At 46.5% G+C, this 22,175-nt stretch overlaps 1 protein-coding gene across 1 annotated transcript; it reads left to right on the plus strand.

Moving 5' to 3' along the window:
• The first annotated feature begins 6,847 nt into the window (after positions 1–6,847).
• LOC124652428 (probable ethylene response sensor 1) lies at positions 6,848–10,271 on the plus strand. Its single transcript, XM_047191438.1, has 5 exons — positions 6,848–7,832; positions 8,504–8,872; positions 8,958–9,224; positions 9,433–9,563; positions 9,649–10,271. The coding sequence occupies exons 1-5, from the start codon at positions 6,927–6,929 to the stop codon at positions 9,887–9,889; spliced, it is 1,914 nt and encodes a 637-aa protein (XP_047047394.1). The 5' UTR covers positions 6,848–6,926; the 3' UTR covers positions 9,890–10,271.
• Positions 10,272–22,175: the final 11,904 nt, after the last annotated feature.

Below are 22,175 nucleotides of genomic sequence, written 5' to 3' on the forward strand. Positions count from 1 at the left end.
CGCTAGGGCGGCGCGGCCCGAGTGCCGGCCGCGCGGCCCTCGTGTGTGGGGCCCCTCGTGACGCCCCCGACCTTCCCTTCCGCCTACTTAAAGCCTCCGTCGCGAAACCCCCAGCACCGAGAGCCACGATACGGAAAACCTTACTGAGACGCCGCCGCCGCCAATCCCATCTCGGGGGATTCTGGAGATCGCCTCCGGCACCCTGCCGGAGAGGGGAATCATCCCCCGGAGGACTCTTCACCGCCATGGTCGCCTCCGGAGTGATGAGTGAGTAGTTCACCCCTGGACTATGGGTCCATAGCAGTAGCTAGATGGTCGTCTTCTCCTTATGTGCTTCATTGTTGGATCTTGTGAGCTGCCTAACATGATCAAGATCATCTATCCGTAATGCTATATGTTGTGTTTGTCGGGATCCGATGGATAGAGAATACTATGTTATGTTGATTATCAATCTATTACCTATGTGTTGTTTATGATCTTGCATGCTCTCCGTTATTAGTAGAGGCTCGGCCAAGTTTTTGCTCTTAACTCCAAGAGGGAGTATTTATGCTCGATAGTGGGTTCATGCCTCCATTAAATCTGGGACAGGTGACGTAAAGTTCTAAGGTTGTGGATGTGCTCGTTGCCACTAGGGATAAAACATTGATGCTATGTCCGAGGATGTAGTTATTGATTACATTACGCACCATACTTAATGCAATTGTCTCGTTGTTTGCAACTTAATACCGGAAGGGGTTCGGATGATAACCTGAAGGTGGACTTTTTAGGCATAGATGCATGCTGGATAGCGGTCTATGTACTTTGTCGTAATGCCCAATTAAATCTCACAATACTCATCATATCATGTATGTGCATTGTCATGCCCTCTCTATTTGTCAATTGCCCGACTGTAATTTGTTCACCCAACATGCTATTTATCTTATGGGAGAGACACCTCTAGTGAACTGTGGACCCCGGTCCTATTCTTTTACATCGAATACAATCTATCGCAATACTTGCTTTACTCGTTTTCTCGCAAACAATCATCATCCACACTATACATCTAATCCTTTGTTACAGCAAGCAGGTGAGATTGACAACCTCACTGTTTCGTTGGGGCAAAGTACTTTGGTTGTGTTGTGCAGGTTCCACGTTGGCGCCGGAATCCCTGGTGTTGCGCCGCACTACATCCCGCCACCAACAACCTTTAACGTGCTTCTTGGCTCTTGGCTCCTCTTGGTTCGATAAATATTGGTTTCTTTCTGAGGGAAAACTTGCTACTGTCTGCATCACACCTTCCTCTTGGGGTGCCCAACGGACGTGTGCTGTACACGCCATCAGTGGATTAATTCACAACTTGTGGTAATCTTTTATAGAGCCTCTATAGCTCGTTTAAGCACTGCAGGATTTGTTTCCATGGGCTTACGTTCTTACGCTGGTGCTGTAAAGGTGGCAGTGGCATTTTATCTTATTAGTAAAGTAGGGTGTGTTAAGTTCATAGTCTTGGGAGGCAAAAGTGGAATAAGGCAAACTTTGATATTTAATTATGTTGTACTTCATGTTCAAGCATGCACCTTTCCACGCATTTCATTCCAACAATGTGAGGCTTCATTGCCACACAAATGAAGGCTCCTCTTCTCGAGCAAAATGTGGATCTCAAGGACAAACACCTCTAGGTAGAGCGGGGGAAATTTGTTGACTTCATGACTATTTCATTGAGTTCCACAAAAAATGCAGCCTTGTTAGTCCGTGTTAGTCGAATACATACTCCATTTTCTTTTTAAATACGGACATCCATGTACTGCTTGTTTTTTACCTCGAGTAAACACTCTTTCGAGCCGTGCCAACTGGTGGCACGTGGGGCGTCGACGATGTCAACATTGTATCTTATTTGTGATGTGTCAATTATAATTTACATGTAGCTACATGATGAAGGTTGTAGGTTTTCTCAAAGTCATACGCGCCTCGGCATCATGCGTACTTTATTTTTGTAATACAGCTATCTGAGCCAACTGAAGATGGGGTCAGTGATATGGATTTAAATAGTTGTGAGGGCACAATTTTTGGCAAAATGATTATCATGGTCATCTTGCCGTAAGAGATGCCTTGAATGGCACCTACCTCAAACGACTTTGTACGAGTTCCAAATATGTGCAATCCCCCCCCCCCCCCAATCATCTTTGCCTTATGGATCCATGTCTTCATCAGGCAGTGGTGTTCTCCCAATGTTATTTTTGTGGTAACAAGGTTAGCGACTCCAGTCTGCATGTTTCCTAGTTGAACGTCATGAAAAAAATAGGCAAAAAATTATGATTAAAAAGAATTACATTGAATACGTTTATAGGATTTGGCTAAATAAACTAGTCGATGTCACGCTCTCGATGGTGTCGCTGCCCTCCATGTCTAGGCTGAGAGTGGTGTCACGGTACATCGGATGGAGGTAGATCCGTATCTTATATGCTGCTTGGTTGGTTGCCGCCATTAACGATCGATGGTGTCCTAACGAGGTCGGAATATGATCGTGAAGGTTTCTTTCTTCCCCTCTATTTTTCTCAGCTGGTTTGTGTGGAGAGGCTAGGGCCGACGGAACTCTGCGTCCTTTCAACAAGGAGATGGACTATATATGGACATGCCGTGAGATTTTAGATTGACTCGATCGGTCATCGGCGTCGAGTCCGTACTAGAAGTTTATTGATGGAAACAAACTCTAAATCTGTTAGTACTGGAGAAGAGACCTGCATATACATACTGAAGCTGTGAAGTATAACATAAATACGATGAAAATAAAATTGAAAAATTGTACTCCGGCCCAACATTCTAGCTTTTCCCAGTTTTTAAGTGCTAACCAAGAGTAAACAAGTATGCGGCCCAGATAGAGGGAAGGGCCATTTCAGATTCTTCGCAAAAAAAAAAAGGATTGTACTTGACATACTAGTATACTACATTACTACTACCTTTCTGAAAGGTGTTAGTGAATTTAATATCTCCAATCCTGCAATGGCAGCATTACAACAACAATAAGGAAGGAATTAAACGAGAGTGTGTAGTGTTAGAGTAGTTGTGCCAAATTCCATTGTCTCTCCTGATACAATATTGTCTATGACCATGGGCCACATCCGGGATGTGTACTCTAACAGTTGGCTTATGCTATCCTTGAAAGACAGAGCCCATGAGCAGAATGTGATCAAAATCTAGCCGGTGGTCTTGATTAAGTGTCATTCTTTTTCAGGAGATTAAAATTCATATGGATTCAGTCCCAACCCAATAAGTGATGCAAATAAGAGAACCTTAGAGTAGGGCGAGTTCACCCACTCAAAGATGTTCAAGTAGAACCTGCCAAAAATCACGCATGAGCTTAATGAGATTGCAAAGGCCCTTATCAAATTCAATAACTTCATTGTCATCAAAGAGAAGTGTACTGTTGGGAACTTTGAGACATCTTAAACCTGCACATATGAGCAATCAATAAGTGGAGGAACTAACAACACGATATTCCATAGTCACTGAGTAGGGAAGCGAAATGCATGAGAGCAAACAACAGGAGGACGTATGATATATACATATAGTCAGGGTTGTGTGTCATGCGTATTCTATCATTATTAGGTATCGGGAGGTAAATGAGGAATGCCTCTATAAAAAATAGAACATGTGCAATGCATGTGCGTCAATGAGGCATCAGAGAGATGCATGTACACATATATTTTCTATTTAATAGGGCATCTATAAGGTTTTGAACTGGATCTTATGCGATGCAATTGTGTAAAACTTGGGCTGCTCGATATTTTCTATAATAGGGAATCTATAAGGTTTTGAACCGGCTCTTATGCGATGCAATTGTGTAAAACTCGGGCTGCTCGATAATACAGGCCGTGAGATCGATTCCTCATTACAACGTATACAAGAAAACATGGTGTGAGATCGATCCTCTCTCTCTCTATGTGTGTACACCGTATCAACTACAATATGTAAAGTTGCTAGATCAACTTGTACTCCACGTTTGTAAACTCCCTATTGTATATATATTCCTAGAAATGAAGTGATCGAGGTGAGCGATAGAAGTTATGTGGTTCATTAAGTTAAAGCCGGGCTCGCCTTGAGCCTACCGTCAAAAAGCGATAGCAGCCCAATCTTGTTCTTCTACCGATCTGGTTTCCTACATGGTATCATATTATCTTTGATAGATGGACTCCCCTCTATGAAACCTCCCAAGCCTTATCCTGGTCCTCTACCCTCTCCATGACTCATGGCAATATCGTTGCCAAGGAATCCAAGCTCCAAGCTTATGCTAAAGAGCTCGATGACAACAAATCTAAGATCACGCGCCAAGCTGCTCTTGTCTAAAGAAAAAGGCAAGGCAACGGCCCTTGAAAAACACCTATTTAACTCTTCACGTGAACGATAGCGTTGCAACGCTTAGTTCAATCGCTAAACGAGCGATAGGTGGGATAGGAAGGAAGATGGTGACACGGGAGCAGGTAGAAACAGAGGACGGAGGAAGAGAGTGACCGGGGAGGAAGAAGAAGACCACGGCCTCACCGGAGGCCGTGACAACACTGCTGGCTGCAACATCGCCAACGAAGGGTTTAGGGTTTAGGGTTTAGGGTTAGGTGAGGTATGTGAGCTCACCGGTGATGAGATCTTAGGGTTGGGGTGTGCGGGTGACTCTTTGCTGCCGGAGATTGGGCGTGGATCGTCATGGGCCGCAGTTGAGGAGGACAGGTCAGCAAGGCACCGTGGATCACAACGCTAGGCGGCCTAACCGACGATGGAGGAGGGGGATTTGGTGGAGGAGCGAGGACACGGTGAAGGAGACGTGGGGATGAGGAAGAAGAATACCCACCATGGCCTTCTCTCATTTGTGGGCCCCTTCCCACTTCATCTCGTTGCGGGTGTCGGTGCTGTAATAGGCATGTCAAGCCTCAACTAGGATTGCCCTAAAAAGGTCTCCCAAAAGGCTAGTGGAGCTATAGCCGGCTATTTAAAACCGTGGAAAATATATGGGCCCATATATGGCTTGGCCCATAAGAGATTTCAGAATTCCTATCAAATCTCGATGGTCCATGTGCAGTAGAAGGTGAAGATGCAAAGTTTATTCCCACATTATAGTGAAAGAAGAGTTAGACTATTTTATATCATATCATGGAGTATTCCTAATCCACTTAGGGCATTTCTACTAGATACTGCATTGCCATTGGGCGGTTTGAAAATCATCGCCGTCGAATTGGTCACGGGACACGCAAATGAGAATTGCACATCGATAAAAGAGAAGCTTGCGCTAGAAAGTAGTTCACCGATTTCGAAGCTAATTTACATAGTTCATACGATCCAAAAGGGGAACTAGCCCGAGACTAGTTCCTACAACTAAAATAGCTAGCCCGGGCACTTCACGGGAACTTGCGGGCGATCGGAGCGGAGCTTCACGTACGCATCGACGCTGTAGTCAGAGGAGGGGTGGTAGTCGAAGATGGCGAAGCCTCGCCTCCACATCACCCCTTTTTCTACTTATGCTCCTTTATAAAAAAAATATTTGAGTTAACTTGCACGAACATTTTCCAGTGCGGCTGTTGTACATTTAACACTATGAAAACGGTCAAAGTTATTTTTTGTCTTTGTTTTTGTGAAATTGGTGATGGTGTTTGTGGGGTTTGGTGGCGACTTGGCTGTGTTTACTTGCGGTAAGCAGCGGTGGGTCCAGCCCCAGTGTCAGTCAGTGCTGAGCTGAGCTGGGCTGGGTTCGTCCCCCCTGGCCTCACCCCGAGCCTTTCTTCCTCCTCTGACTTTCCCCACCGCCGACTCCAACTCCGGCGCCCGCCCCGCCGCGCCCCGACCCACAACCACCGGAAGCGCCCAGGGTAACTAACCACTCCTCTCTCCTCGTCTTCTTCTTCCCTCCCGTAGATTGGAGCTCTCTGCGTTCTGCTACTTCAGTCTTTGCTGCTCCCCTGCATCGGTCTTGCAGCGATCTTCCGCTTGACCTGGATCTGAGGCGCGACTTGCCGTACTTGTTCAGACAGCACCAGGAGCTGCGGTGCTCGCTACCTAATTAAGCTCCTCCCCGGTGGGAATCGAAATGCCACGCTTAATTTGCAGTACTGCTACTGTAGTATTATTAACCATGAACTGAAGATTGAAAGAAAATCCTACTATTAGATTGTTCATGTTTTTAGGACTTGCATCTCTAAATATACACTTGTTTAGCTAGCTGGAGGAGCACCTGCTGCTATGGTTGCTAGCTAAGCTGCTCCAACCCCACGGAAATCGAAATGCCACACTTGTGCCCATGCGCTGCAGATTGAGCATCCTGCCCGTTTGTTTAGTATAACACCTCAATATCTTCAGGCTATGCTAGTTATATAACTACGTGGATTTACCGATTTATACAGCAGCCTCCGTGTGTACCATCAATCAGTTCATGCCACTACTTTTATATATGGATGGATGGATAGGTGTTATAATTTTTTTTGCTTTCTTTCACTTGAATTGTTTCGCTTTTCTTTCCTAGGGAATGCCCTTAGCCGTGGCCTTTGTAATAAACACATGATTGGTAATTGCTGAATGCAGACAAACTTAACAGCCTAAACTAAGTACTCATGTCTTCTGCATGACAAAAGACATGCCGTTAGCCATGCACCACCTCTGCGGGTGATCTTGCTGAAGATCGTGCTAAAACGCTAGATGAAATAATAAGATCTTTGCTTTTACTACGTGAAACAGACCAAAAGGCCCTACTGCCCCTTTTAACTGGAAAAGACCATGTAGTATGGATCTTGTTTTCTTCGCTTGAATTAATCAACCTTGCTTCATCAGCGATTACTCAAACTGCCATTATGTTCTCACACTCATCTTGTTTTCATCTTGTCCAGGGAACAAACAAATGCCAGCCACGACAACAGCAACATTCCTCTAGCTAGACACTTCTTAGCCTCCCTCCAACTCAGTCTAATAAAATGGAGGGCTGTGACTGCATTGAGCCCTTCTGGCCCACCGACGAGCTGCTCATCAAGTACCAGTACATCTCCGACTTCTTCATCGCGCTCGCCTACTTCTCCATCCCGCTCGAGCTCATCTACTTCGTCAACAAGTCCTCCTTCTTCCCATACCGCTGGGTGCTCATCCAGTTCGGCGCCTTCATCGTTCTCTGCGGCGCCACCCACCTCATCAACCTCTGGACCTTCGCCACCCATAGCAGGACCGTCGCCATCGTCATGACGGTTGCCAAGGTTGCCACCGCCGTCGTCTCATGCGCCACTGCCCTCATGCTCGTCCACATCATCCCGGACCTGCTCAGCGTCAAGACCAGGGAGCTATTTCTCAAGAAGAAGGCAGACGAGCTTGACAGGGAGATGGGGCTCATTCGCACACAGGAGGAGACCGGCAGGCATGTCAGGATGCTCACCCATGAGATCAGGAGCACACTCGACAGGCACACCATCCTCAAGACCACCCTGGTTGAGCTTGGCAGGACTCTGGGTCTGGAAGAGTGTGCATTGTGGATGCCGTCCCGTAGCGGTTCGAGCCTTCAGCTGTCGCATACCCTACGCCACCAGATCCCCGTTGGCTCGTCTGTGCAGATCAATCTTCCTGTTGTCAACCAGGTATTCAGTAGCAACCGGGCCATTATTGTGCCACATACATCTCCTTTGGCAAGGATCAGGCCTGTCCAAGGGCGATATGTCCCGCCGGAGGTGGCTGCTGTCAGAGTTCCCCTGCTGCATCTTTCAAACTTCCAGATAAATGATTGGCCCGAGCTCTCTGCGAAAAGCTATGCCATTATGGTTCTAATGCTCCCATCTGATAGTGCAAGGAAATGGCATGTTCATGAGCTGGAGCTTGTCGAGGTCGTCGCTGATCAGGTTACTACTACACTTTGCTCTGGCTTTTTCATTTGTGAATCTTTTTGCAAAGTAAATAGCTTTGTAAATGTACTCCTGGCGCTATCAGCATTCCATTTGATTTTTGTTCAATCATTTCCTCATAGTAGAATAATCAATAATATAAAGTTTCTTTTACAGTTTCCCAATGGCTAATTGATTTGTCAAAACAGCAAATAGCAAGGTGGGGTGTTTGACTCTTGTCAGACAAAGAATAGAGCCATTGGGTAGATATTCTTCTTGGATCCAAGAAATAGCTAGCTAAACTGCTGCAGTGCATGAAACCAACTCTAGAACATTTTTACATCTTGAATGGACAGCTACTTTATCTTTTAGTGAATCAACCTTTTCATTTGTTTTTTTCTTTTCCTGTTGTTGTACTGTTCTGTTTGCTTTCCTCTTCTTATTGATGTGTAGCTAATGTTTTTCTTCTAATGAACATGAATTAACTCCATAGTTTCGTTTTCTGTTATGAAATTTACAGTCCTTGAAAAACTGTTCTCTACCTAGAAAATTTTGTGCTGCATTCCATGTTGTTTGTACTTTCGGTTTTGAGCGATTGTGCACATGCAAGCTAGTTACCTATGTTAACATGCATGCTGAACTAGCACTCTACACTGCTCTAATGAGATCGTATATGGTACTGTCTCCAGGTCGCTGTTGCCCTCTCACATGCGGCTATTCTCGAAGAGTCCATGCGAGCACGTGATCTACTCATGGAGCAGAATGTTGCCCTAGATTCAGCCCGGCGAGAGGCTGAAATGGCTATCCGTGCCCGCAATGATTTCCTAGCTGTGATGAACCATGAGATGCGAACCCCGATGAACGCAATAATTGCCCTTTCCTCCTTACTACTAGAAACCGAACTCACCCCTGAGCAGCGCTTGATGGTGGAAACTGTATTGAAAAGCAGTAACCTTTTGGCGACACTCATCAACGATGTTCTAGATCTTTCAAAACTTGAGGATGGAAGCCTTGAGTTGGAGATAAGTGCGTTCAATCTCCATGCAGTTTTCAAAGAGGTTCGTATAGTTGCCCTACCAACCACCAAATGTCATTGATGCATAATACTCTAATCTGATTTTTTGTTATTCAATGGCATTGCAGGTGATGAGTTTCGTGAAACCGATTGCAGCCATAAAAAAACTCTCTGTGTCGGCTATGTTATCCCCTGACATGCCCCTATCTGCCATTGGCGATGAGAAGCGGCTGATGCAAACCATTCTAAACGTCTGTGGTAACGCTGTTAAGTTTACCAAGGAGGGCCACATCTCGCTCCTAGCTTCCGTCGTGAAGTCTGAATCTTTAAGAGAGTTCAGAAGCACTGATTTTCATCCGATTGCCAGTGACGGTCATTTCTATGTAAAAGTTCAGGTAAAGATTACTACATTATACAAGCTCCATGTTCTAATCATTGTAGCAGCGGCACATGAGAGAATTACATTAATTGCGACCTTGTCATAGTTTCCACATGACTGGGGCATGGTGTATCGAAAACAAGAAAAGAAAAGAAAAACTGAAGTTTAGCCACCTTGTTGGTTAATGTGTATATAATTTGACAACCTCTCTTCGTTAATTTCAGGTTAAAGATACCGGGTGTGGCATTAGCCCTCAGGATCTCTCGCATGTGTTTACAAAGTTCGCGCACACTCAAAGCAGTGGAAACCAGGGGTACAACAATGGCAGTGGTCTTGGGCTTGCGATTTGCAAAAGGTACTACATGATTGCTTTAATAAATTCGCCATGTGAAAGACTGATGGATCGCCGAGTCTCTGATGACGAACATCCCTGTCTCCAGATTTGTGAGCCTTATGGGCGGGCACATATGGCTGGAGAGCGACGGCGCAGGTAAAGGTTGCACGGCGACATTTATCGTGAAGCTGGGTGTGTGTGACGCGTACCAGCAACCACCGGCGATGCCCCTGGTGTGGCCGAGCCACGCCAACTCCGACCCTTCTGGCGGCCCAGCGGCAGCGGCGGCTCGCAGGGAAGAGAGGGGGATGTCTAACCTGAAACCTAGGTACCAGAGGAGTGTATGATGGATGATATCTCAACTGATAGTCTAATTTTGTGGGTAGCCGCCTTGTTGAGGGAGCTGGAAGGAAGCTGTACGCAAAATGTAAAAAAGAAAAAGATAAAAAGAGGGAGGCAGCGATCTGATCTGATGGGTGTTATCTGATGTTGCTGTGCGATTAATAGTGCATAGAGACTAGTAGGAGGGTATCGTTGCAGGAACTGATGAACCACAGTTACATGATATGCTGCTGCTGGTCCGATCTTGCATGAGTGGGTGCATATTTCACACCCACGGTCAGTGTAGTTGTTCCTTTTCATAGCCCTGCTTAATATGAACTGTCCATGAATTTGTGACTGAAGTGTAAAATTCAGTAAAGATGTTATGCATTGGGTTGGGACACTCCAGTCAGGTATTGTTAAGATCGAGCAAGCACAAGTGAACACCAACATGACTAGCACTTTGTCTCTTCTCATAATTTCGTCACAGAAATCACTGAAACTTTTGGCTCCTCTGCTATCTACAGAATTGGTTGTTTGTGTACCCACAATTCCTGTGCTCGGATTTGTGATTGTGGAAGCCAACCAAAAATGCATTCCCATGCTGATGCTCGCTCAATTAACGCACTATAGATGGAGAACATCCTTGATCAATGTTCCCAGAATTAGTTGGAGCAACAAAAAATCGCTGATACTCAATAAAAATCGATAAAATTGTTCCTCTAACGAAGAAAGCATGTCAAATTATCAATGTAACTATGTATGCACCTCCAGCCGTTGGCGCTCCCCACGGCCAAATCCGGCTCTAAATAGCGCCGGATTGGATGAAAGTTTGGCGTAGGGCGCGCTGAAGTTCCAGCCGTCTCCCAGGTAGATGCTCGGAGATCGGCGTTTTTGTCTTTTAGTTTCACAAATAAACATTACCGCTGGGCGAATTTGACAAACTTTGCCAATATTTAGCTTATTTTTACAAATAAAACGTTACAGTTCAACAAAATAAGCAAATAATTTCACAAGTTTTCAAACAAACCAAATGGAAACTAGTTGGTGTTGCCTCGAAGCCTCCATATGTGCTCCACCAGATCATCCTGCAGCTGTTGATGCATTGTGGAGTCTCGAATCTCCTGACGCATAGCGATGAACGCAGCCCACGATGCCGGCACCTGGTGATTAGGCTGTGCAAGAGTACCTTCTCTGTCATATGGTGCAACTTGTTCGCTCAGAGAAACCGGATACTTTCACTCATTCTCGATAATCATGTTGTGTAAGCACACACAACAGTTCATCACCTCCCACATCTGATCTTTGGACCAAGTCAAAGCGGGGAACCGGACTACAGCAAATCTCTGCTGGAGGACACCAAATGCACGTTCGACGTCCTTTCGGTAACCTTCTTGTTCCTTGACAAACTCCACCTCCTTTAGGAGAATGGGGCTTTAGATAGTCTCCACAAATGTTGCCCACTATGAATAGATACCGTCTGCAAGATAGTATCCCTTGTTGTAGTGCCGGCCATTGATCACAAAGTCAACCGGGGGAGCATGACCCTCAACAAGCTTGGAGAAGATCGGCGAGCACTGCAAGACGTTGATGTTGTTGTTGGATCCCGGCATACCAAAGGAGTGCCAAATCTAGAGATCATGGGTAGCCACTGCCTCGAGCATCACAGTGCAGCCTTTTTTGTGACCCTTGTACATTTCCTGCGAGGCAAACAGAAAGTTCTTCCATTTCCAATGCATGCAGTCAATGCTTCCAAGCATCCCTGTAAATCCTCGAGCTTCATTGAAAGCGAGGATCTGAGCAGTGTCTTTGATATTGGGTGATCTCAAGTAGATGTCCCCGAACACTTCTATCACCGCCCTGGAGAACCGATAGAAACAATCAAGGGCGTTGGACTCCGCCATCCGAAGATAGTCATCGGCAGAATCACCAGGAGCTCCATATGCCAGCATCCGTATAGCCACCGTGCACCTTTGGAGGGCAGAAAACCCTACCATGCCGGTGCAATCCAACTTGCATCTAGAATAGGAGTCGTACTCTCGAAGGGCACACACAATTCTCAGGAAGAGCTTCCGGCTCATCCTGAAACGACGCCTAAAAACAGCCTCACCGTGCAATGGACTATCGGCGAAGTAGTTGGCGTAGAGCATGCAGTACCCCTCCATTCGCTGTCTCCGCTTGCACTTCCGGTGACCTGGTGCCAACCCGCTACGGCGACCAATGGCCTTCTCGGCGTACAAGCCGGACAGGCAAGCTAGGATCAACATTTGCTCCTCGTCTTGGGCGGCGGCTGCCATCTCTTCTACAAAAAGCTCGGCGAACATCTGCTCCTCCTCGTCGTCGGAGTCCATGTCCGGCCAGGCAAATGGACGAACACCTGCCAGGCGTGTCGATGAGGCGCGGCGCGAGGGAGTTGCCAGACGGCGGAATATAGGCAGACGGCACGACGGACGGCGGAATATAGGCTGTTGGGTGGAGGGATGGCGGAGTTCAGGCAACCGGCCGGCGGATTGGCGAGGGGTGGTGTCGGCGCCGATAGAGCAACGAGAGGGGATGGGACGAGAAATCGGGGATGCAGCTAGACCGAATAACGCTGTCCAGATGAAAAAATCACCTACCCAGGGCCCTCTCACAACTTGTGCACCATTGCGGCTCCCTTGGCCAAGCGGAGAAGATGCCTACTGCCTGGCAGCAGAGATGCTATCGCGGTAGACAAAAGCACTGCCGTGGCAAGGTAAACAACCGTAGTCGGCGGGCGACCACGCTGCCGTGGCAGGAGAGGCGCTGCCGCGGCAGTAGAAACTCGTACTACGTTGTCAGTATATTATTTTGTAGATTGGGCGGCATGACACAGTTGTTGCGTGATACTTGATTGAATCCTCGATCGAGGCCGATACTATGTACGTGAGTCCTAGAGATTGCACGCCGAGACATTGTTGTCTGCTTCCTAGGCAACCGACAGGAGTATCTCTATCTAGTACTTCTCGTTAATACTATAGTCCACTCGTATTACTCAGTAAGCAACACGTCTTAGCACGAAAGAAAGAGCATACTCTGCATATGCGCCATTGGATCTGGATTCGTCCGAGGAGGAAACAAGAAGGTGGGTTGCACAACACTGGATCTCAAAGTCAAACCCAGGACCAAAAAAGAGATTGCAAGTCGAGGTTCTAGTTAATGAAGTATAGGAGGATTTGGTCCAAGGGCCAAGTTGCACCGTCACCTATAGCCAGCGAGCCAGCTTGGGCGGCTCTGGCAAAACCATATGGCAGTGCGGCTCATGGAGGTGGCGGGCTCTCATCCCCTCATGCAGTCGGTGGCGGCGGGGGCCTCCTCCTTCTCGCAAGGCGTGATCTTTGGCCTGAGTCTTGCGACGGCCCTGGATGTCTCGGTTCGTTCGGCGGAGGTGGACGCTTGGGCGACAACCCCGAACTTCTTATGCGTCTTTGGTAGCCGTTGTGGCCGTGTGGGCATCACTGGTGCGGGGACTTCGCACGGCTCGGCTCCTCATCTCCACTGGATGCGGGTGGTGACGGCGATGCCCGTCGTGATCTTCGGCCTGACGTTGGGTGGCGGAGGGCGGAAGCATGTGGGCATGTCGCTCTGCCTAGTAAAGGAGGCGGTCTTAGGGTTCTTCTCGCACCAAGACGGTGTTCTGCTTGTCACATGATCTCATTGGCCGTTGACGAGTTCTAGAAGTCTCCATCGGAGATCTTCATTGGGTGCTTGATGCATGAACATTGCTGGATCGGATGGGATTCGGTCATGTGCACCCCTGTATCAACCCATGCGGCTTCAAGAGGGCGTGACACAAAGCTTCGTTGTATTTTGACATTATGGGACATGCCGGTGTTTCGATTTCCATGGTGAAGTTAGTAGAGGAATATGTCATGGCAGCTAAGGGCTGAGGCGTAGTAATGGCAGGTCGAGTCTTCGTGGCGATGAGGACTTTGCTTGGTGTTTCTTTTTTCTCGTGGCAGCAACATCGGCAAGTGGGAGTGGCAATGCTGGAGGAATACAGAGTCTTATCATTCAGATTGAAAATCCAAAGTCTAGCTATCGTTGTCGAAGGAATTTTCTTAGAGCACATACTTTCTCCATGGAAAAACCTAAGATCTATGATCGGGTGACGGCGACACTTGTGCACTGTTTCCTTATTGGAGGCGTCTACTTTGGAGAATTTGGACCTCGGGTATTGTCTTCGCGGTGGCTTGTGTTGCAGCTAGAAGAAACTGATCACTATAGCGAGTTCTTTTTTTTTCCTTCTTCTTTCTTTTTGTTTTAGGGTTGTGTGCATCCGTAATATAATACCATATTAGTCTAACCGATGCAAGACTTCTTTAGGCAACTGGAAAAAGGATATTGTGTACAATACCATATTAGTTAGTACTGAATTGATGAGAACCAATCTTCAACCTAGGATAGTAATTTGCCTTTCCAACTACTAAGGTGCTTCTGAAGTCGCTGCTCGACATGTTTCTAGTCAGCAATTATAAGCCTCTGAAAATGAATCGGAATGCCTAGGTAGCTAATAGGAAACCTACCAATCCCACATCCAAAAAAGCTCAGCATATAGGCTTGCGTTCGTCTTGGGCTTCACCAAAGCAAAAAAAAAAAATCACTTTTATGAAAATTAATTTTCAACCTTGATAATTGCTCGAAAGCTGATAAGATTAATTTTACATTTCTTACTTTATCAAGGTCATGTTCTATAAACGGAATCATATGAATGGATAGTCCACCATCAACAAGATGAGGAACCACCTCTTCAATTTCCCCATCAACTTTAGCATGTTATATAATAATAGCTAGGATATCAACCACCATGTTAAACAATTCTATAAAAGTGATATATCTTTACTATTAAATTCGGATCGGTGGTGGTCGTACGTTAGAAAACCAGTTTTGGTACGTAAAAAAGACCAACGACGCGTAAAAAAACCACCGACCCGTGACCCGTCCACGCACGCTTATGTCGCTACCGAAAACCACACGACCCACGCACGCACTCGGACACTAGGCCGTCGACGGAGAAACAGCCTTGCCGGTCGAGACTCGCCACTACGCTGGTTCCACGTCGCCTTGCCGGTCGAGACTCGCCGCTGCGCTGGTTCCCCGCCGCCCTGTCTGTCGACACGGCCAGCGACTCACATCTGCGGCGTGTTCTAACTCCTCCATCGCCCGTTGGCGCTTGTTCATCCTAGCCGCCCCGTCTATCGAGCGACCACGACTCACATCTGCGGCGTATACTAACTCTTTCTAGCTAGCGTAACGGATGGTGGTACATCTGTACACTGACTCTAGCTTGGAGGCTGGAGCGCTGCCAATGTCGATGTATTCGAGGGATGCAACCAGGGCTTGATGTGGAGATGAAGGAGGTTGGGAGCAGATGCCATGGAGGTGGGCTCGCGAGGTTCAGCCATGGCATGCGAGGAGCCAAGGAGGAGGCACGGGACTGGAAACGGGGAGCAAAATTCCTCATCGGGAATTCCTAACCGCACGGGATATTGTCTTATCTCTTTGACGTTTGCATCAAGATCCTTGGCCTTTTTTTTTGGGGGGGGGGGAATTTGGTGACCCTGGTTTATTGCAACTGGCGTTTGGACATGCACTAATCTGACAGTGGACGTTCGTGTAGCACTTAATTAGAATTTGACGTAAAATTCCCATGTTCTTTGAACATTAAAGTTGCATCTTCGATCAACATGAATGATGTGTTGTTTAAATTCATCAATATTTGCTTAGCAAGTAACAACGTTCATGAATGATGTGTTGTTTAGTATCTACATATCGGTGGCCTATTTTTATTTTTTTTTGAAACGGAGGCAAAAGCTTTGCCTCATTCATTCATTAAGAAGAAGGTGCCCGATTTTTAGGAGAAAACCGGGAAAAAACCAACAACAACAGTGCCAAAGCACACCCAAGACCACACACCCCGTCACAAGGGTACACCCAGCCATCCTGGCTACCCACAAAAGCTAAGAAGCTCAAGCCGGCCTATGCCAAACAGATGACTCCTCGAAGAGAGACCGGCAGCTTCGCTTCTAGCAATGAGCCTCGGAGAGGAGATGCGCAGGACAAGCGTCGAATAGGACCTTCACCGGACCGCCCCTCGAAGGTCATCGTACACCACCCGAGGGTGGCTTCGACTTCACATCAAGAAGAGACCACCGCGAAGACATTCGAGCACGCCGGAATCGGTGGCCTATTTACGCCATCATGTGTTATGAACATCGTGGAAGGTGAAAATGTTCGACCTGAGCCTATGATCCTAGGTAAATGTACCTTGAAACAATAACCAGCCAAATAATTTGTCTCTTCGTGGTTGTATCTATATTTAATAATTTTAGGAACATGTATGCATGAGATTAAGCTAGCAATGTATTTTATCAATAGGGGAGGAACAAAAGGGAGAGAGGGCAACATAGGGCCGGCTCGAGGCAAAGAAGGTGGTTAGGGAAGGTGACATCGACACTAGGCATCGGCTCGACTGGGACAAGCGCTTCCATCAAGAGGGGAGCTGGACAAAGCGACAATGGAGGAGAGAGGGTGGAGGAGCTCGGGGATGGAATAAGACATGGGCATATGGATCGATATAAGAAGGCGCATGTGGATAATTGGGAGGATCGGAGGAGGGGAGTCAGGCGGGGGGAGGCGAAGCTCGACGGCAAGACCTCGTGCATGTGGTTCAACATGTGATCTACCCGTAGCAACGCACGGGTATTGTGCTAGTAATCAGTAGTATATAATCCTATAGAGGATCATTACTCGGTAGTACTTCAGTAACAAATAATCCTACTGTATTGAGGATCATTACTCAGTAGTAGTGACAAGCACATGCGTGAGCACGAAACAAAACCCTTTGGAGTCGGTCCGAGGAAGAAGAAAAATGTGAGCCGAAGAATCCGGAAGTCAAACCCAGGACTAAAAGACTAAAAGGCAGCCTTCAGTTTGCTCATCCCAGCAGGAACCATGTGCTTGGTTGCGGTTATGCAAGTTGTAGCAGTTCAAGACCACAATAAATTATAATCGACTAAGGAAGGCCGGCCAAGTTGCACCCGAGCCAGCTTGCCTCTTTACCCAATCTACTCTGTATCTGTATCTGCATTCTGCAATAATCTCCACGGCCATCCACACAACTCCAACTGTTTTTGGCTGTCAAATACGGAGTATCTACTATCTATCAACCTCTGCAATACATGTTGTCTCAACCAATTAACTACTCCCCTCCTTATGCTGGCACACGTATATTATGCTTGTATACTCCTACAGTTGTACGATATACCTGCTCCCCTGACTGACACTTGGGTGCGTTCCTGGCCAGCAAACTAATAGTACTAAAATCTAAGAAAATCGCAACGAGGACCAATCGATCGAAATCATTGATAATTTACATATTACTATGATCTCATGCATCATCCATCTCTCTCACAGTATGTATGACGACACTTTTCGCGGTATTAGTATATTCCTTTTAGCGAATAATGTATGATGAGTTGATGACATAGGCCAAACCCTGCGGTTCAGCTTTAGCCAGCATACATGCAACAATTAAATGATCAACAATTTTAGACTCCTTGCATCATTACCAACAACTGAGTATTGCGTAGTATATATCACACAGATCTTTAGCACGCAGTTGTTGGTACGTGAGTGAATCGTGGAGGCGGCTACGTTGTTGAACGGATCACACACAACGCTTTGCTCCCGAGGCAGCCGACAAGAGCTAAGTACATGTCTGATCAACTTGCTAGATACTACAAAAAGCACGAGATGGCACGAACATTACACACGATTGAACACTGAACATTAATTATTGCTACTACTGTTGTAAGTTGTAACCCCTGTTGTAGAAACACTGAATCTGAAAGTCAAACCCAGGCCTGCAACCTTCGTTGTAGCTAAGGTCAGAAAGGATAGATTTGGACGACGAAGGTCAACTTGCATCCCTGTTGTATCTGTAATCTCCCAACAACGACCTTCTTCGATCAGCTAATGAACTATATATCGAACACACTGACTTTCAACTTTAGCGGAGCTGGATTGTGATGCAAATACGTATTCAGCTACAGTTGTCTTTCAAATGCAGCCTAACCTAGTGCATCCCTATCACGACACACCAAATCAATGAAGAAGGTTTTGCTTAATCAGCCTGCTGTTTTTCTTTTGGAGGAATCAATTGTGTTTTTTTAGTCTGTGGTTAAATAATACTAGTATTTTTGGGTGAAATCAGATGGTTTTTCTACTACAGTTGCACTTTAAACTTAAACCAATTGCACATTTTAAAATGTGCAAGAGTGTCGTATGTGCAACTGTATTTCTTTGGTTCCTTTACCTGTACATTCTTTTTTTTTTCAACCTTTATATTATCTGTTGCAACCTGCAATTTCAATATACGCCAGTTGCACATTTTAAAAGATATGCAACATGTGTGCTTATAATGTCCAAATGCTTTTTTTTTATTGTACTACTAAATATGCTTTGGTAGTTTATTTTGTTTTCTATGCACTTTTCAAAACGTGCAATCGTGCGTGCTTGTAATGTCTAAACGTTCTATTTTGTATAACTCAGTTCTTTTATAGTTTGTTTTGGTTTTGAAGCGTCGGAAAACATTGGTTGCTTCTGCGTACTCATTTTCAATTGAAATACTCATTTCTGTTGTAACATCACAAGGTTTGCTTAAGTTTGTTTGGAGAGTTTGCTTTTGCACGGACACGTAACACGCGGATATAGTTGATCAGAGATATTGCTTTGGTACACCTTCTCTCCACCCTTTCTATAGCATTGCTACTTCAATAGCAATGTTATTGGAGTAGCACACTAGAATATGAAATTGGCGCACATCATCTACCATTGCTATTACTACAAGACTCAATGGACATGCATGCATAATCGTCTCAATCTCCTAAGAATAAAAATAAGAGGAAACAAACAAGAGATTGAACACTGAATCTTAACCAGAGCAAACACCGAATCTGAAAGTCAAACATCACGGCTGCAATGCTGCGCAGGTTCAAAAGGCAAAACCATATGGCATGCTTATCGACTGAGTAAAGCCAACGAAGGTCATAAAGTGTAGATTTGGACATCAAACGAGGTCAACTTTTGCATCCTCTAAACCAGCTATGTGCTTTGGTAATAAAGTCTGCCAAACACTCACCCTAGCTGTGACTTTCTACTTTATTCTGGTTCCAAAGAAAATTATTTATTTTGTTGCACTAGTAGAAAAAGAGCCTTCCATCCGCCCCCATTAGTCCCCAAAATATACGAACCGCGACTAATGGGGTCTTTAGTCGAGGTTCGGGAGGCGAACCGCGACCAAATACCTGGGCCCAGGGCGCTCGGTGGCCAGCTGGGGTGCGGGAGGGCCTTTAGTCGCGGTTGGCCAGGCCAACCGGGACTAAAACCCCACCCCTTATATATACCGTTCAACACACTCACTTAGTCATTTGGTGCCACTTCTCTTCACAATCTTCACAAGTGGGTGGTGGGTTTGATTTTGGTTCCTCTTATGCATACAAGGTGTTCGATGAAATGCCCGAGAGAAACATGATATGAAGTGTCCGAGCCACACTTGAGCTTTCTCATTTATTTTTCCTCGATCGCGGTTAGCAACTTGAACCTTTCATGTCTCATTGATAAAATATGCATGTGTGTAGTTCATTGTTTAATTTCTATTATTTGTAGCTAGTTAGTTTAACAAATGCATGATGGTTAATTATATACTTTATATAATAATAATGCAGATGAATCGACAATGGATGTACGGTAACCGACTCTCCGGCGAGTTCACTACGGGTTTGAAAGGTTTCATCGTAGTGGCTAATGCGAACAAGCAGGGGGGTTTTGTTATATGTCCATGTGTTGGCTGTAAGAATCAGAAGGGTTACTCTTCCTCAAGAGAAGTTCACATGCACCTTCTTCGGCAGGGTTTCATGCCAAGCTATAAATTGTTGGACCAAGCATGGAGAAAGAGGAGTTATAATGGAATAATATGAAGAAGAGGATGATATCATCGATGAAAACTATCTTGATCATTTCGGTGATACTTTCATGGAGGATGCTGAAGGTGGGGAAGGTGAAGGGGAAGGGGAAGGTGAAGAAGAGGCACGTGATGAGCCCGCTGATGATCTTGGTCGGACCATTGCTGATGCACGGAGAGGCTGCAAAGCCGAAAAGGAGAGGAAGAATTTGGATCGCATGTTAGAGGATCACAAAAAGTCGTTGTACCCCGGATGCGATAATGGTCCGAAAAAGGCTGGGTTGCACACTCGGATTTGCTGAAATGAAAGGCACATGAAGGTCTATCTGACTCGGGATTTGAAAATTTGCTGAAAATGATGAAGAATATGTTTCCAAAGAATAACGAGTTGCCCGCCAGTACGGACGAAGCAAAGAAGGTTGTCTGCCCTCTAGGTTTAGAGGTTCTGAAGATACATGCATGCATTAACGACGGCATCCTCTACTGCGGTGAATACGAGAATTTGAATGAATGCCCGGTATGCACTGATTGCGTTATAAGATCAGATGCGATGACCCTGGTGACGATGTTGAGGGCGAGAAACCCATAAAGAGAGTTCCCGCCAAGGTGATGTGGTATGCTCCTATAATACCACGGTTGAAACATCTATTCAGGAACAAAGAGCATGCCAAGTTGTTGCGATGGCACAAAGAGGACCGTAAGTCGGACGGGGAGTTGAGACACCCCGCAGATGGAACGCAATGGAGAAAGATCGACAGAGAGTTCAAAGATTTTGCAGCTGACGCAAGGAACATAAGATTTGGTCTAAGCTTTTCTCTAAGCTCATGGCTAATCGATTGCGTAAGCGAATGGGGGAGATCGTCAGTACGAACCAGTCTGCCTTTATCAAGGAACGCTCGATACACGATAACTTCCTGCTAGTGAGGCAGGTTGCCAGAAAAATCAACCAGATGAGAAAGCCGGGAGTTTTACTCAAGATTGATCTATCTAGAGCGTTTGACTCGGTGTCCTGGGGGTTCCTCTCGGAGATCATGAGAAAGATGGGCTTTGGAGATCGGTTCATCAAGTGGGTATCCATCCTCCTCTATACAGCGGATACTAGGGTTTTGGTCAATGGAGTCCCGGGTAGGAGATTCACACATGCAAGGGGGCTGCGGCAAGGTGATCCCACATCACCGCTGCTGTTTGTGGCGGTCATGGAAGCGCTTACTGCTCTCATCAAGCAAGCTTCGGCACAACATCTCTTCTCGGACCTGGCTGGTATTACGGAGCTTCAAAGGATCTCGGTGTATGCAGACGATGTGGTTGTGTTCTGCAAGCCAGAGAGGTTGGAGTTGTTGATAGTAAGGCGCATCCTGGATATTTCCGGAGAAGCTTCAGGAATGGCGGTTAACTATAACAAAACCTCAGCGACTTTCATCAGAGAAGAAACAGGGCATGCTGACAGCGTCCGAGAGATTATGGACTGCGAAATCAAAAGCTTCCCCCTCAAGTACCTTGGCATGCAGCTAGCGCTCCGGCCCTTAACCAAAGCTGAGTGGCAACTCTTGATCGACAAAGTGGTGAATTGCGTTCCTGCCTGGCAGAGTGGGATGATTCAGAAAGCTGGGAGACTGATCTTGATAAAATCGGTAATTACGGCGAGGCCCATACACCAGATGATTGTCGCCGAGGCGCCAGTGTGGGCTTTGGATGAAATTGTAAAATGGCTACGGGCCTTTTTCTGGGCGGGAAAGAAACAAGTGAGTGGCGGCCAATGCTTGGTATCTTGGGAGGCTATCTGCAAACCTTTATGCCATGGAGGGCTGGGGGTCAAAGGCCTGAGACTACATGGCCTCGCTCTGAGAGCACGCTGGTGTAGGATAACGTTGCATAGAAAACAAAAAATTTCCTACCGCGAACACGCAATCCAAGCCAAGATGCAATCTAGAAGACGGTAGCAACGAGGGGGTATCGAGTCTCACCCTTGAAGAGATTCCAAAGCCTACAAGAGGAGGCTCTTGTTGCTGCGGTAGACGATCACTTGCCGCTTGCAAAAGCGCGTAGAAGATCTTGATCACGATCGGTTCCGGCGCCACGAACGGGCAGCACCTCCGTACTCGGTCACACGTTCGGTTGTCGATGAAGACGACGTCCACCTCCCGTTCCAGCGGGCAGCGGAAGTAGTAGCTCGTCTTGAATCCGACAGCACGACGGCGTGGTGTCGGTGGCGGTGGAGAAGTCCGGCGGAGCTTCGCTAAGCTACGCGGGAGATATGGAGGAGAGGGGGCGGCTAGGGTTTGGGAGGGGTGGCCGGCCACTTCAAGGGGGCGGCCAGCTTGTGGTCTTAG

The sequence above is a fragment of the Lolium rigidum genome, chromosome 5, assembly GCF_022539505.1.
Source record: "Lolium rigidum isolate FL_2022 chromosome 5, APGP_CSIRO_Lrig_0.1, whole genome shotgun sequence".
NCBI lineage: Eukaryota > Viridiplantae > Streptophyta > Magnoliopsida > Poales > Poaceae > Lolium > Lolium rigidum.